At 43.6% G+C, this 11,222-nt stretch overlaps 1 protein-coding gene across 6 annotated transcripts; it reads left to right on the plus strand.

Annotated features, from left to right (window-relative positions):
* The first annotated feature begins 1,759 nt into the window (after positions 1–1,759).
* On the plus strand, positions 1,760–8,950 carry LOC135447570 (A-kinase anchor protein 17B-like). 6 transcript variants are annotated; one of them, XM_064712507.1, is made up of 6 exons: positions 1,891–2,558; positions 3,141–3,229; positions 5,712–5,948; positions 6,764–7,752; positions 8,088–8,252; positions 8,730–8,950. In XM_064712507.1, exons 3-5 carry the CDS (start codon positions 5,859–5,861, stop codon positions 8,140–8,142), a joined length of 1,134 nt encoding a protein of 377 aa, XP_064568577.1. In that variant the 5' UTR covers positions 1,891–2,558; positions 3,141–3,229; positions 5,712–5,858; the 3' UTR covers positions 8,143–8,252; positions 8,730–8,950. The 6 variants fall into 6 exon arrangements, 1 of the variants encoding a protein (XP_064568577.1); XR_010440207.1 differs by lacking the exons at positions 1,891–2,558; positions 3,141–3,229 and adding an exon at positions 1,760–1,837; XR_010440206.1 differs by having other exon boundaries at positions 1,884–2,558; positions 6,764–8,285.
* The last annotated feature ends 2,272 nt before the right edge of the window (positions 8,951–11,222 follow it).

Genomic DNA, 11,222 nt, shown 5'->3' on the forward strand with positions numbered 1-11,222 from the left:
ATTGACATTTATGTCGCTGGAAAAAAGCGCCCTCGCAACAGTGACCCAGCTGCACTCAGGACACACCCCTTTCTCCTTACAATTAGTGTTTCCACAGGGGCGAATGCATACATTTCTCTTTACAATTAAACGTGTTTCCAAGGGGGCGAATGAGGCAACGGCAGGACTACACAAAAACACCGAGTTCTCCTCCTGAAGCACTCTGTTGATGCTGGAACTGAGTGACTGAGTGATCATCATTAATAAGATTTACGAGGTCAATTAGTTCAGGTTTTCTTGACGTGTTGCCTGAGGAACAAAAAGGTACAGGGAGGGGAAAGACGAAAGAGGAAAGGAGAAACAAGCTGAGACCAGAGTCTGTGGGGGAGGAGATAACAGCCAGGACAGAGGTAGTAGCAGAGATTTGCTCTGAAACAGGATGTTCTGTTTCTTGTAACAAAAATCCCCAAACAAACAAAACAAAATAAAAACCCTCCCTTCCCCCCCAAAAAACCCCAAAAAACCTCAAACCAACACAAACAACCAACTGAAAAATTCCAGTCAAACTGAAAGCTATGTTCAGTATCTTCTTACAGTGCAGCCAACAGAACAGTGTCAGATGACTCAGTCTGCATTCTCTGGCAAGAATGCTCTGCTGCTGATCCAATGGACTATTCCTAGATCAATAAAAGAGCTAAAAGACAGCTTTCTAGAATTGCATCTCTTTCCAGGAACTCAGCACTTATGGTGTTTTATTTTCTTGGTGAGAAGAAAGCATTTAACCATTAAGGAGGAGAAAATCAACAATAAATGGGTATAACTTGCTATACATGATTATATACATGATTAGAGCTTGAAAACAGAAGATTTCAAACATTACTTCAAGACTTCAAAGAAAAGGGTGATATTTCTTTCAGGGTTTTTCTTTTGTTGCTCATCTGCACAAGACAAACCTCAACTTAAGATTCTTACTGAGCACCGGTATTTTCCATACAGTCTTCCCATTTCCATTACTCATTTTGGGGCAAGTTTTTCCATACTTGTTCTGGCTGCTAAAATGAATCACCAGTTGACCTCAGCCTCCTGCAGCAATCCTCGGAGAAGGAGGTGGTTGATATGAGTCTGTTGGGTTTTTTTTCTCCTTAGTAAAAGGACCTGCCAAAATAAAACCAGTCATACACTAAAAAATTGGGTATGTTCAAGGTCAGGTTGGATAGATCCTGGCTGCTGTGGAGCTGTAGCCGGGGCTGGGTCCACACATGCCCGGGGTCCAGAATGGCCAAGGAAGTGGGGACGGTGCCATCAGCAGCACAAGGGCGAGCGCTGCACCATTGGGAGCCAATAGCCGCACCACGCAGAGACAGGACAGCGCTTTCCCACCGGGAAAACACCAACAAGCCAGTGTAAACCAGGGAAAGGCGGCATAAACCCTCACAGATCTACTATTGGTGAGCAGTGGTGGGTGAACTACCTTTGCTCCAGGACAAAGGAAAACACGGCATTGCACCACAACCAAGCCTTTGCTCTGCCTGAGCGAGGCAGCTCCGAGGAGTAACTTCTGTTTGCCTTATTTTGAATACAATGCACACACACGATGCCCACTGGCCGAAGACGCCGGCAGCAGGCAGCTGCAGCCGAGGCTGTGCAGGAAGAGCAGCCACTGGCACCTCCTGGCACCTCCTGGGCCTCGCTTCGTGAAGATCACCCTGAAACCGCACGCAGCGCCCAGCGGGCGGGCAGGGGCCGCGCTGCGGAGCGGGCGGAGCGGAGGAGCCGCGCCCCGGGGCGGGCCCGTGGGCGAGCCGCGCTCCGCCCCGGGTGGCGGCCGCAGGGCTGGCGGTGCCGCGGCGGCCGGAGGGTAAGGGCGGCTGGCCCGGGGAGCGGGAGCGGGGCGCTGCCGGCGGAGGGCGCTCCGGGCCCGGGTGGGGCGAGCCGGGCCGCGGGGCTCGCTCCGCCAGGGAAAGTTGTCGCGGCTGCCGGGGCGGTTCCCGGCGGCTCCGCTGGGGCTGCCCGGAGCCCTCGGGCCTGCTGGGACGGGCGGGCCGAGCCCCGCTTCTCTCCTCTCCGCTCCGGTGCTGGGGGGGCGGTGGCGAGCTGAGCCGGGAGAGCCCGGCCCGTGCGGAGGGCGCAGCGGGCCTGGGCCCGGGGGTTCCTGGGGCGGGGGCTGCACGGCCCGGCCCGGCTCGGCTCGGCTCGGCTGCTGCGGCTCTCGGGCAGCCCGAGCTGGCTCCGCACCTGGCGGGTCTTGCAGCCGAGGCGGGGTAGCGGGCCCCCGGGCCGCGGCTCCCGCTGGAGCCGCCGAGGGCTGGGCCCTGCCCGCCGGGTGCCCTCGGCCGGCGCTGCCGGAGCTCGGGGACCGCGGCCTTCAGTGGCTCCATGCATTGGGCTGGGGGTTTGTGTTATCCTCGCCTCAGCGGTGCTGGGAGGGTTCAAAACGCTCCTTTATTGCAATGTTCATGAGAGCAGCGGCACTTCTGATCATCGCTCCTTTTCACTTAATTTTGCATAGAGCGGGCTGGATAAACTCATTTGTTAAAAATCAGTTTCAAGCTCTTTAGACTTCTCCAAGTGAGTTTCTGGTAAGTGCTTGTCATAGCATCACTAGGGTTGGAAAAGGCCTCTAAGATCACAGAGTCTAACCAGTAACACTCACTGTGTTTACTGCTAAAGGATACCCCCAAGTGCCATAGCCACAAACCATTTGTAGGCTTCGAGGGATGGTGTTTCCAGCCTCTTCCAGTGCCCGATCACCATTTCAGTGGAAAAGTTTTTCCTAATATCCAATCTAAACCTCCTCTGTTGTAATGTGAGGCCATTTCCTCTCACATTACTTGAGAGAGGTGACCGATCCCCACCTGGATCCAGCCTCCTTTCAGGTGGTTGTACGGAGCCATAAGGTCCCCCCGAGCCTCTTTTTCTCCAGGCTAAACAGCTCCAGCTTTTTTTCTCTGCATGATGAACTCTACTGCTGGGGATCAATACATATGGATGCTACATTGCATTAGCTTATAGTGCTCCTTACATACCACTGCAGAATTAAAATTTTTCCTCTGCCTTGAGCTTCCTTTCACCTCTGCTGGTGGGATTGCTCAGGGACTACACTGTTGGTTGGAGCATGAAAAGTAACCTAGAAAAATATGATATTTTTTTTTCTCTTTAAGATACCTTTATCCTGACCTGGTTGATGGTATGGTCTCTTTTGTGGTGGCCCAGGGCCTGGCATGAGTGACCAGCTGGGAAACTGGGGATGGTAAGAGCTGTTTGAGCTAGCAGTACAGTGAGCAAATGTGAGGGGTGCCTTTGGAACAATTATTCCCACTACTTGCATGTTGCTCATATGGACTATGTGAGTGTTTCAGGTTAGATATTGCCAGGTTGCTAATTTTTCCCAGAAGTGTAAGTTTGTTTTAAAGTATGAACTTAGATTGCACAATTTAGGGTGTTGTAAGATAAGGACAATTCAACCTTCAGTTGTTGTAGTAAATCCTAGTGCAAGGGCAGATGTGTTCCAAAAGTTTTTACCATGGCAGAGTGGCCAAAGGGGAATAATAATCTGATAAAGGAGTTGAAAGTCAAAATCCTTGTGATTTATCAGTTGCAGCAGTTGAGGCAGTGGCTTATTGATATGTCAGGGTTGATTCCAAAAGGCCATTCTGCTGAACAGCAATTCGGTGGGTCAGCCAGTACATAATTCTGTGCCTTGTTCACAGTTATGTAGAGAGAAATTTCTGATGCTTGAGGAGCTCCTGGCTATGAGCACAAGTGGGGAAGAGCAGGGGTAATGGTGTGCACTAGCAAACCACTGTAGCTTACTCAGCTCTATGAAGAGAGTTTAGGGCTTTTAGGTGATTTATTGCAGTATGGTTGCAGCTATGATGGTGTAAGGATATAAGTGAAAGAAGACTTGCAAGGGCAGGATAATATATCAGGATAATATATTGGTTAAATAGATGATCTACTTGCAAAACAGAACAAGATTTTGTATACACCCAGTGGTCTGCAGGCTTGACATTCACATCTCTGCAGGTTGTAACAACAGAGTCCTGGAGGTTTTAGCCTACTGCACCACAAATCTTAGTGGGGTGGCAGAAGTTTGGTTGGCACTAACTTGGTGGAAAGCTTTTTATCTTAATGCACAGTGGGCAGAAGGGACTCTAGAGATCACTCACTGCTTCAGCTTTGTAGAAAGTGCTTTGTGTATCTGCTTTGCTTATATGAGACACTGGAGGTGTGTCTGTGTGCATACACAGCTGTGTGCAGAGATTAATCCTGAGAGATTCAGCCTTGCCTGACAAATTTACAGTTAACTTACTGTTAATTCTGAGTGCATTTGGCTGCAGTTCCCTAAGAGGAGTGATTCAGTGCTCAGTCTGTGCTGTATCTGCTGCTGCCAGGGATTCCTGGTTATTTTATGTTAATTTTAATTGCACTTGCTTTTTCTCCAGTACATGTGTGGGTTTTTTCTTTGTCATTCTCAATAAAGTGTAGTCATTCTCTTTTATCAAACAGTTTTTGTGCTTGTCTTCCCTTGTACATTCCCATGCTGAAGGCAAACAGGCATTTTTCAAGTAATAACAGTATAGTTTATAACCTGTGAAAACCATCTTACAAACTTTTTTGTTGTGTTTCTTCAGTGGAAGCTTTTATGTGGCACTCTTGCAGTTGTCTTTGTATATGTATCTATTTTTTCTCCATTTGATTTAGTCTATATTTATGTTAAAATAGTGTCTACAAAATAAAGAAAAATACAGCATATGGACAGCAATGAAATACACTAAGCTTTACTTGTGACTAGGTGCTGAACCTTTGTGGAAGAAACTGGCACAGATGGTGGTTTGCCAACTTCTGTTTCTTTTTCTTTGAATTTAGGCCTGAAAAGTCCTTGATAACCAGTGGAAGCCTCTCTGTAAACTTTTTATACAATTAATCATGTGAGGAGCAAAAAAACCTAGTGTGACTATTCTGTTTGTACTAGATGTGGGCATACTGATATGGAGCTCAGGTATCTGAACTTAACCCCTTTAATCAAAACCCAGCGTTATACTGTTTAGGTTTCCTGAAAAATTTCTCTGGTAAGCTAAAGGTTGTCAGTATTTTCAGTGTAGTTGGTGCTGAAACTGGGAGATTACCTCAGGAGCTGCTGAGAGTCTGAAAGATACTTAGTTTCTTATTGTTAAATAAAGTAGGTGTAGCAGCTGCCTGGTGATTACTGGCTAGAAAAAGGTCAGTTGGGATCAGCTGTCCTGGCTGGGTCTCCTCCCATTTCTTTGCTCACCCTCAGCCTCCTCACAAAAGGCCTTGGCTCTGGGTAAGCCTTGCTCAGTGATAACCCCTGAATTACTGCTGTAATACCTCTTAAATGGGACCCTCCTGCTAATCTGTAGGGGAGATTTGTTAAATTAAGAATTAGATCCAAATGATTAGTCTCTAGTTGTGTCCTTGGGGACAAACAATCATGTGATGCTGTTGTCTTGGCAGTGCTTACAAAGAAAACCCAAGAGTACAGACCATTTGAAGAGACAACTTTCTAACTGTGGGGATCAGTTGGGTGTGTGTAATTTATGGTTTTTTAAAACATGGTATTTAAGCAAAGGACGTTCCCTGTTAGCCACATGTGATTCTTGATGACTGTTTGCTTATTATTAGCACTTCAAAAACTTACATCCAATTCCCCAGGATGCACAATGTAAAACAAGTGTCATCTAAATTGTCCCATATTGATAATTACCTAGAAAAAGACGTGGTGATGAAAAGAAGTTCAAGAGAGAAAAAGGAAAGCTAAGCACGAGAGGAGAGAAGAGAGGCAGATAGATGGAGATGAGGAACACCCCCCAAAGCAGCAGAAGGAACCAGCTGAAGAACAGCACTGGCCAGAGAATATGCCTGAATGGGAAGAAAGGAAATCCCTGCTAGCTCAGAGAAGAGTGGAGTCTGTCAGACTGCTTACAGTGCTGTTAAATCGTGTGAAAGTAAGACTATTTTAAAACGTATTTTAAACTTTTAAGGATATCTATTAGAGCTTGAATAATTCACTAGACATTTGATATCTTGATGCTGTTCAGGAGACTGCTTTGGGGCTGACTGGACACTGAGAAGGCCTGAGGTCCATATCTTGTGACAGCTCTCAGTCTTGCCCTGAGAGCAAACATAGTGCATTTTCACTCAGAAACTTTGCCTTTGGTGCTTTTTCAAGACCTTGTCTTTCTTGAGTAAAAAATAGGGCTGGAAAAGCTGTTTTGGCTCTATTAGACTTGATCCAGTGTTGCAAGCAAGGAATTTTGGAGTGGAGACATAAGTGATACTCTCTTTGCTTGTTTTGGTCTCAGGTCTACAAGTGACTGAACTAAATTGGCACAGATTATACCCTTTGGATTTCTAATAGCTTCTTCTTTTTTCTTGGCCAGCACTCATTACCAGACTTATTTGATTCAGATAATGTCTTGAGAAAGTCAGCAGTGAAATGATAAAAATTTGAGTGTTTTGCACACAGATTAATGTTTGCAAGTTTAATTTAGTGCTTTGGGCAGAAAAGGTTTCAAATGAAAACAGGGGTTTTAATTTCTAATATGGCTTTGTCTCCACTATTTGCAAAGAAAAAATTGCAGCTTTTAACAAGTGTGTAATGTAAAAGATTTCTAAAGGACTGTAATTTACTGTGAGTTGAAGTCAGAGGCTACCCTTGCCATTCTGTGTGTGAATTTTAGGGCCCCATTACATCTGACATTGGCCTTCTTAATTATGAATGTGATGTCTTAAATAAATTTCTATTTTCTTGGTTTCACAGTTGGCAAGTCAAAAAGTGGATCCTTCACTGGGTATAAAGAAGGACAATTCGTTTTCTGAAACAGCATTTAAAGACATCCAGCAGGAGCTGATTAACTCCCTTTACCATACGCACAAAGAGCTGAAACGTGTGGAGTTTAAGTGCCCATTAACCCAAAAAGGCAGTGCTTTATGCTGTGAGGAAGGAGATGTGAGTACCTTCCATGCACCTGCTTGTCACATAGTGAGGACAATTTTAAATGATGCCTCTGCAGCCCCGAGCTCTGATGGACTGCCTGGCAGAGATGTGTGCAACTCCCTGCTGATCACGGTCACCCAGCACGGCAGGGTCATCCAGCCTCTCCCTGCAAGGCACCACCCAGCACTGGACGTAGGTCACACCCACACAGTGTCTGAGCAAGATGATTGCAGAAAGCAAAAGGTTTATGAGACTGATGAATTCATCCATTATTTACTGAACTACTATCAGACACCACACTATGCACGTGTTTGCTTAGAGCCAAAAACCACTGTGAACAAATCCCGGTGGAAGCGAGTGGTGTCTGATGATGGTGGTGGGTTTGACAGCAGCTTGAGAAACAAACATGGTCAGCACTTCAGAGAGTTGAGTCCTGTACAAAACCTCCACAAGAGAAATTGTAGCAGTGATAGTAATTACAGGCTGGTGATCACTCTTGGAGAATTTGAGTCAACAGACAAAGTGTTAGAAAGCAAGGTCCATGGGGGCAAGCTTGCAAAAAAGCTGCAGGTGCAGAGGAATGACTCACTCACTGTTGATACTGTACCACATGCTGGACTGAATCATTCTTTGGAGTGCACTACTGTTACTCATAATGAGGAATTCAAACAAGAAGATGGTAAAGATGAAGGCACTGTACCATATGGAACACGTAGATCTGCTTGCAGATCAAAGGATTTGCTGGAAGAGATCAGTGATTCTGAGTGCTTTAGAGAGGCATGTGGCGGCTCAGTGAAGAGAGCAGAAAGAAGGTATGAAGAAATTTACAGCAGTTGTAATAAAGGGTGCTTGTCTACAAGAGCTGGGGAAAGAGAATTACTGGTTTGCCATAAAAATGTAGCTCTGGAAGGTCAAGAGAAGGAAACCAGCCAATGTAACTCCTGTTCTAATTCTGTCCATGAGGGCTTGGCAAGGCAGTGTGAACGTAAACTTAAAAAGTCATGCAAGAGGTCTAGTAGTAAATTAAGATATGAAGGAAAGAAAAGTGAGAGACAATCCAGGGAAAAGGAGAAAAATGCTCATAAAATGAAGAAAAAGCGAAAAAAGCTTTCTTCTAATCTTTTATCTGATGAATGTGGCTTTTCAGAGACGGACAGTTGCATGCAGCTGGAGTCGCTCAGAAAGATTCAGAGAAAATGTAAGAAAATGTTGCACAAAAAAGTGAAATTCAAGACACATCACACCTCTATGGCTGCACAAGATGTTGCCCCTCATGATGGCTCACCCCTTCAGGAAACCCTCCAGAGGAGAGGTGAGAGAGGGGGACACCACAGCTCTGTGGCAGGTGAGGTTGCCACAGTTCTTACAGTGATGAAGGGTTTTTGGTTTTAAAAGGTATAAGCATGGCATAAAAAAACCAGTGCAACTTCCCTGCAATTAAGGGTTTGTTCAGTTTAGCTCTGAAAGACACAGCTGCAGCTCAAGAGTAATATTTGTCTAATTAACTTAGCACAGTATCTGTCCTGGGCATTAGCAGGTAGTGGTTATTCTGGTAACAACATGCTTTAGAAAACTAAAACAGTGATAGGCAATTCAATGTGTGGCACAGCTGTGTAGGAAGTACTGTCTCAGGTGAGTAGATTTTTGTACACCTAAAATACATCTGATTTTCATACAGGATTGCTACTCGCTGTTCTTACAGCCTTTTTTACAATTTTCTGTGCTTCCAGTTGGTTGGTGGATACCCTTACAACCTGACAAACTCATTTCAACTTTTTCTTATCTACAGGAGATGAGAGGAAATTAATGTTGAGAAGAGAGATGGATGCAGATGTCAGAGGATGCCCTCTATTTCCTCTTGAGATAATTCAGACAAACCCCTTCTCAGATACTTTCTGTGGAGGAGAGCCCAGAAGAGGATGTTGAACAGCTACTGTATTATAGCTCTGAAGTTTTTATAAACAAGTGGGAGAAGAAAGCCCTTTGATCATTAAAAGAAATATGAACTACTGGGTTGGTTTTTGATTTTTTTTTTCTTACATCATTCCTTTGGTTAGAATATCTAACTGGTGAAGTGAGTCACAGAAGCAGAATTTGTGTTTTCTTTTGGATAACTTCTGGACCAAAACTTTCCCCAGAGCCAGAACAAACTTTCATGGACTAGTGGCTAAAGAACTTGAAAGGACACAGACTGAGATCTTGGAGCATTGCACTTTGATGGAATGCAGAGAATCATGTAAATTACAGTATTTATTAATAATGAGTCATTGGGAAAAAACCTAATTGTCAATCCTAGAGCAAGCATATGAAGTGCCTCCTCTATCAGATTGTTATATTGGTGGGACTGGAAGGTGTGGGGGACATTTATACTCAATTTTGAGAAGTAATAGATTTCCAAATGTGAAAAATGTCCCATCTTCTGTAAAACCCACACTAGAAGAATCCTTGTTTTCTATTCACAATTCTAGAGGTGTTTCTGAAAACTTGCTGCCTTTTGGGAGGTTTTCACTGAACTTCTGCTCAGTGTAGTGCTCCCAGGAATCTGAATGGCTGTGTAAGCAAAGCTCTGGGTGTTAGATAATGAAATGGCAGTGCCTCTCAGCCTGCTGACAGTCCCCATGTAAATGCAGTTGACAGTTCACAAGATTTTGAAGGCACATATAGTGAGGTAGCTGTTTAGTATGAGTTTGCCTACAAATGCTTTCCAGAGGAATTGTGAAATGTTGTCAGAGTTGTGCTGCATGTAGATAAAAATGGGAAAATGCAGTCTAGGAGCTTGAATTATATCCATATTTATTCATCTGGCTATATCTAGAAGACAGCCACAATTGCTTTTGGACAAAGTCCCTTAGCAAGGTACAGAGTTTGAAGTTCAATACACTGATTATTACAGCTTTCATTTTATTATGCTTTATTTATTACATGTCAGTAGACGAAGTTCATGTGAAAATGTTGCCTTCATTACGTAAGATCTTACCCATGTTTGTAAATTCTGCTCTAATAAATAGTAATAAAAATGAATAATTGTAATTGTTTGTGGTAGATAGGTTTTCCCCCAGTCTTCAATACTGGTGATTCCTACAGGCTTCTAAGCCAGGTTTTATCTGTCTTTCTGTTCATATGTTGAGTGCCTTTTCAGGGTCATGAATGACAAATGGTTGCTACTCAAAGTACTGTTAATCTATTCCTTTTATCTAAAAGAATGTTATTTTCTTGACAGAAATATTTTCTGACTATTTTGGAGAGCCTTTATGCCCCTCTTAAGTCCCCCCCTTTAGTATTTTATACAGTTATAGTGAAGAGGGACTATTGTAACATGTTACATGTGACCATGTAAAATGTTTTCAGTTGCACTGATGTGACATACCAAGGGTGTTTTTTCTCTATGCAATATTTGCAGATTAAAGATAACAAAACTTCCCCCCTGTCAATCTATAGACAGTTTTGTGTCCATGAGTACCCATTTCCCATAAGACAGGCTTTTGGTGAAAGGTGAGGAAGTATTTCTTTTTGTTAATCTAGGGGAGAAGGAATTAAAGATTTCCTTCAGTGTAAATTTCTAGTGTTTTATTAACATGCTGTCACAATAACCAATAACAAATAAATACTCAATTCCTGTAATTGCTTCAGGCATTCACCTGTACTGACTGAAACTGACAGAGGATTTGCTTTGTCTCCCAAGTCCTCATTCCATGTAAAGCATTGTTAGTTAATAAAATATGCATGCACTTTAAAATGTGAGACATCATTGTAATCTTCATACCCAAAGAGAACTTCTGTGTTTCCTATTTGACATTTTTTTAGAACCTGATTTCAAGTGTTTAAATAATAATTTCACTTTTCACAAAATCATAGAATGGTTTGGATCAGGACCTTAAAAACCATCTTGCCAAGGGCACGGGCACCTTCCTTCCACCTGCTCCAAGCAGGGTCCAGCCTGGTCTTGAGCACTTCCAGGGCTGGGGCACACAGTTTCCTCTGGCAGGAAGAATTTCTTTTTCCTGTCAGCACATTTAATATGAGCCCCAGTTTTTCATACACTGGCCTGCTTAATATGATTTTATTATCCTGAAGGTTAATCTTTAAAGATACATGTAACAGCTTGCTTTAAAACTTTTAAAATGCATGGCTTTGTAGATTGGATTTTAGTTGTTCTAAATGTCACATCCCACATATGAAAGTTACAGAATGTTTTGGCAATTAAAACATTTATTAGATGAAAATATGCATTAAAAGCAGCATTTATATAGTTCAGCAATGGAAATATAGAACATTTCTGGTA

The sequence above is a fragment of the Zonotrichia leucophrys genome, chromosome 4A (genome assembly GCF_028769735.1).
Source record: "Zonotrichia leucophrys gambelii isolate GWCS_2022_RI chromosome 4A, RI_Zleu_2.0, whole genome shotgun sequence".
Lineage (NCBI taxonomy): Eukaryota > Metazoa > Chordata > Aves > Passeriformes > Passerellidae > Zonotrichia > Zonotrichia leucophrys.

Excerpts from the sequence above, each read along its gene's own strand:
- LOC135447570 (XM_064712507.1), top strand. The coding sequence starts at position 5,859 with ATGCCTGAATGGGAAGAAAGGAAATCCCTGCTAGCTCAGAGAAGAGTG. Across the intron at positions 5,949-6,763 it reads TGCTGTTAAATCGTGTGAAA|TTGGCAAGTCAAAAAGTGGA; the intron begins GTAAGACTATTT and ends TTGGTTTCACAG. Across the intron at positions 7,753-8,087 it reads GTGAAGAGAGCAGAAAGAAG|AGACGGACAGTTGCATGCAG; the intron begins GTATGAAGAAAT and ends GTGGCTTTTCAG.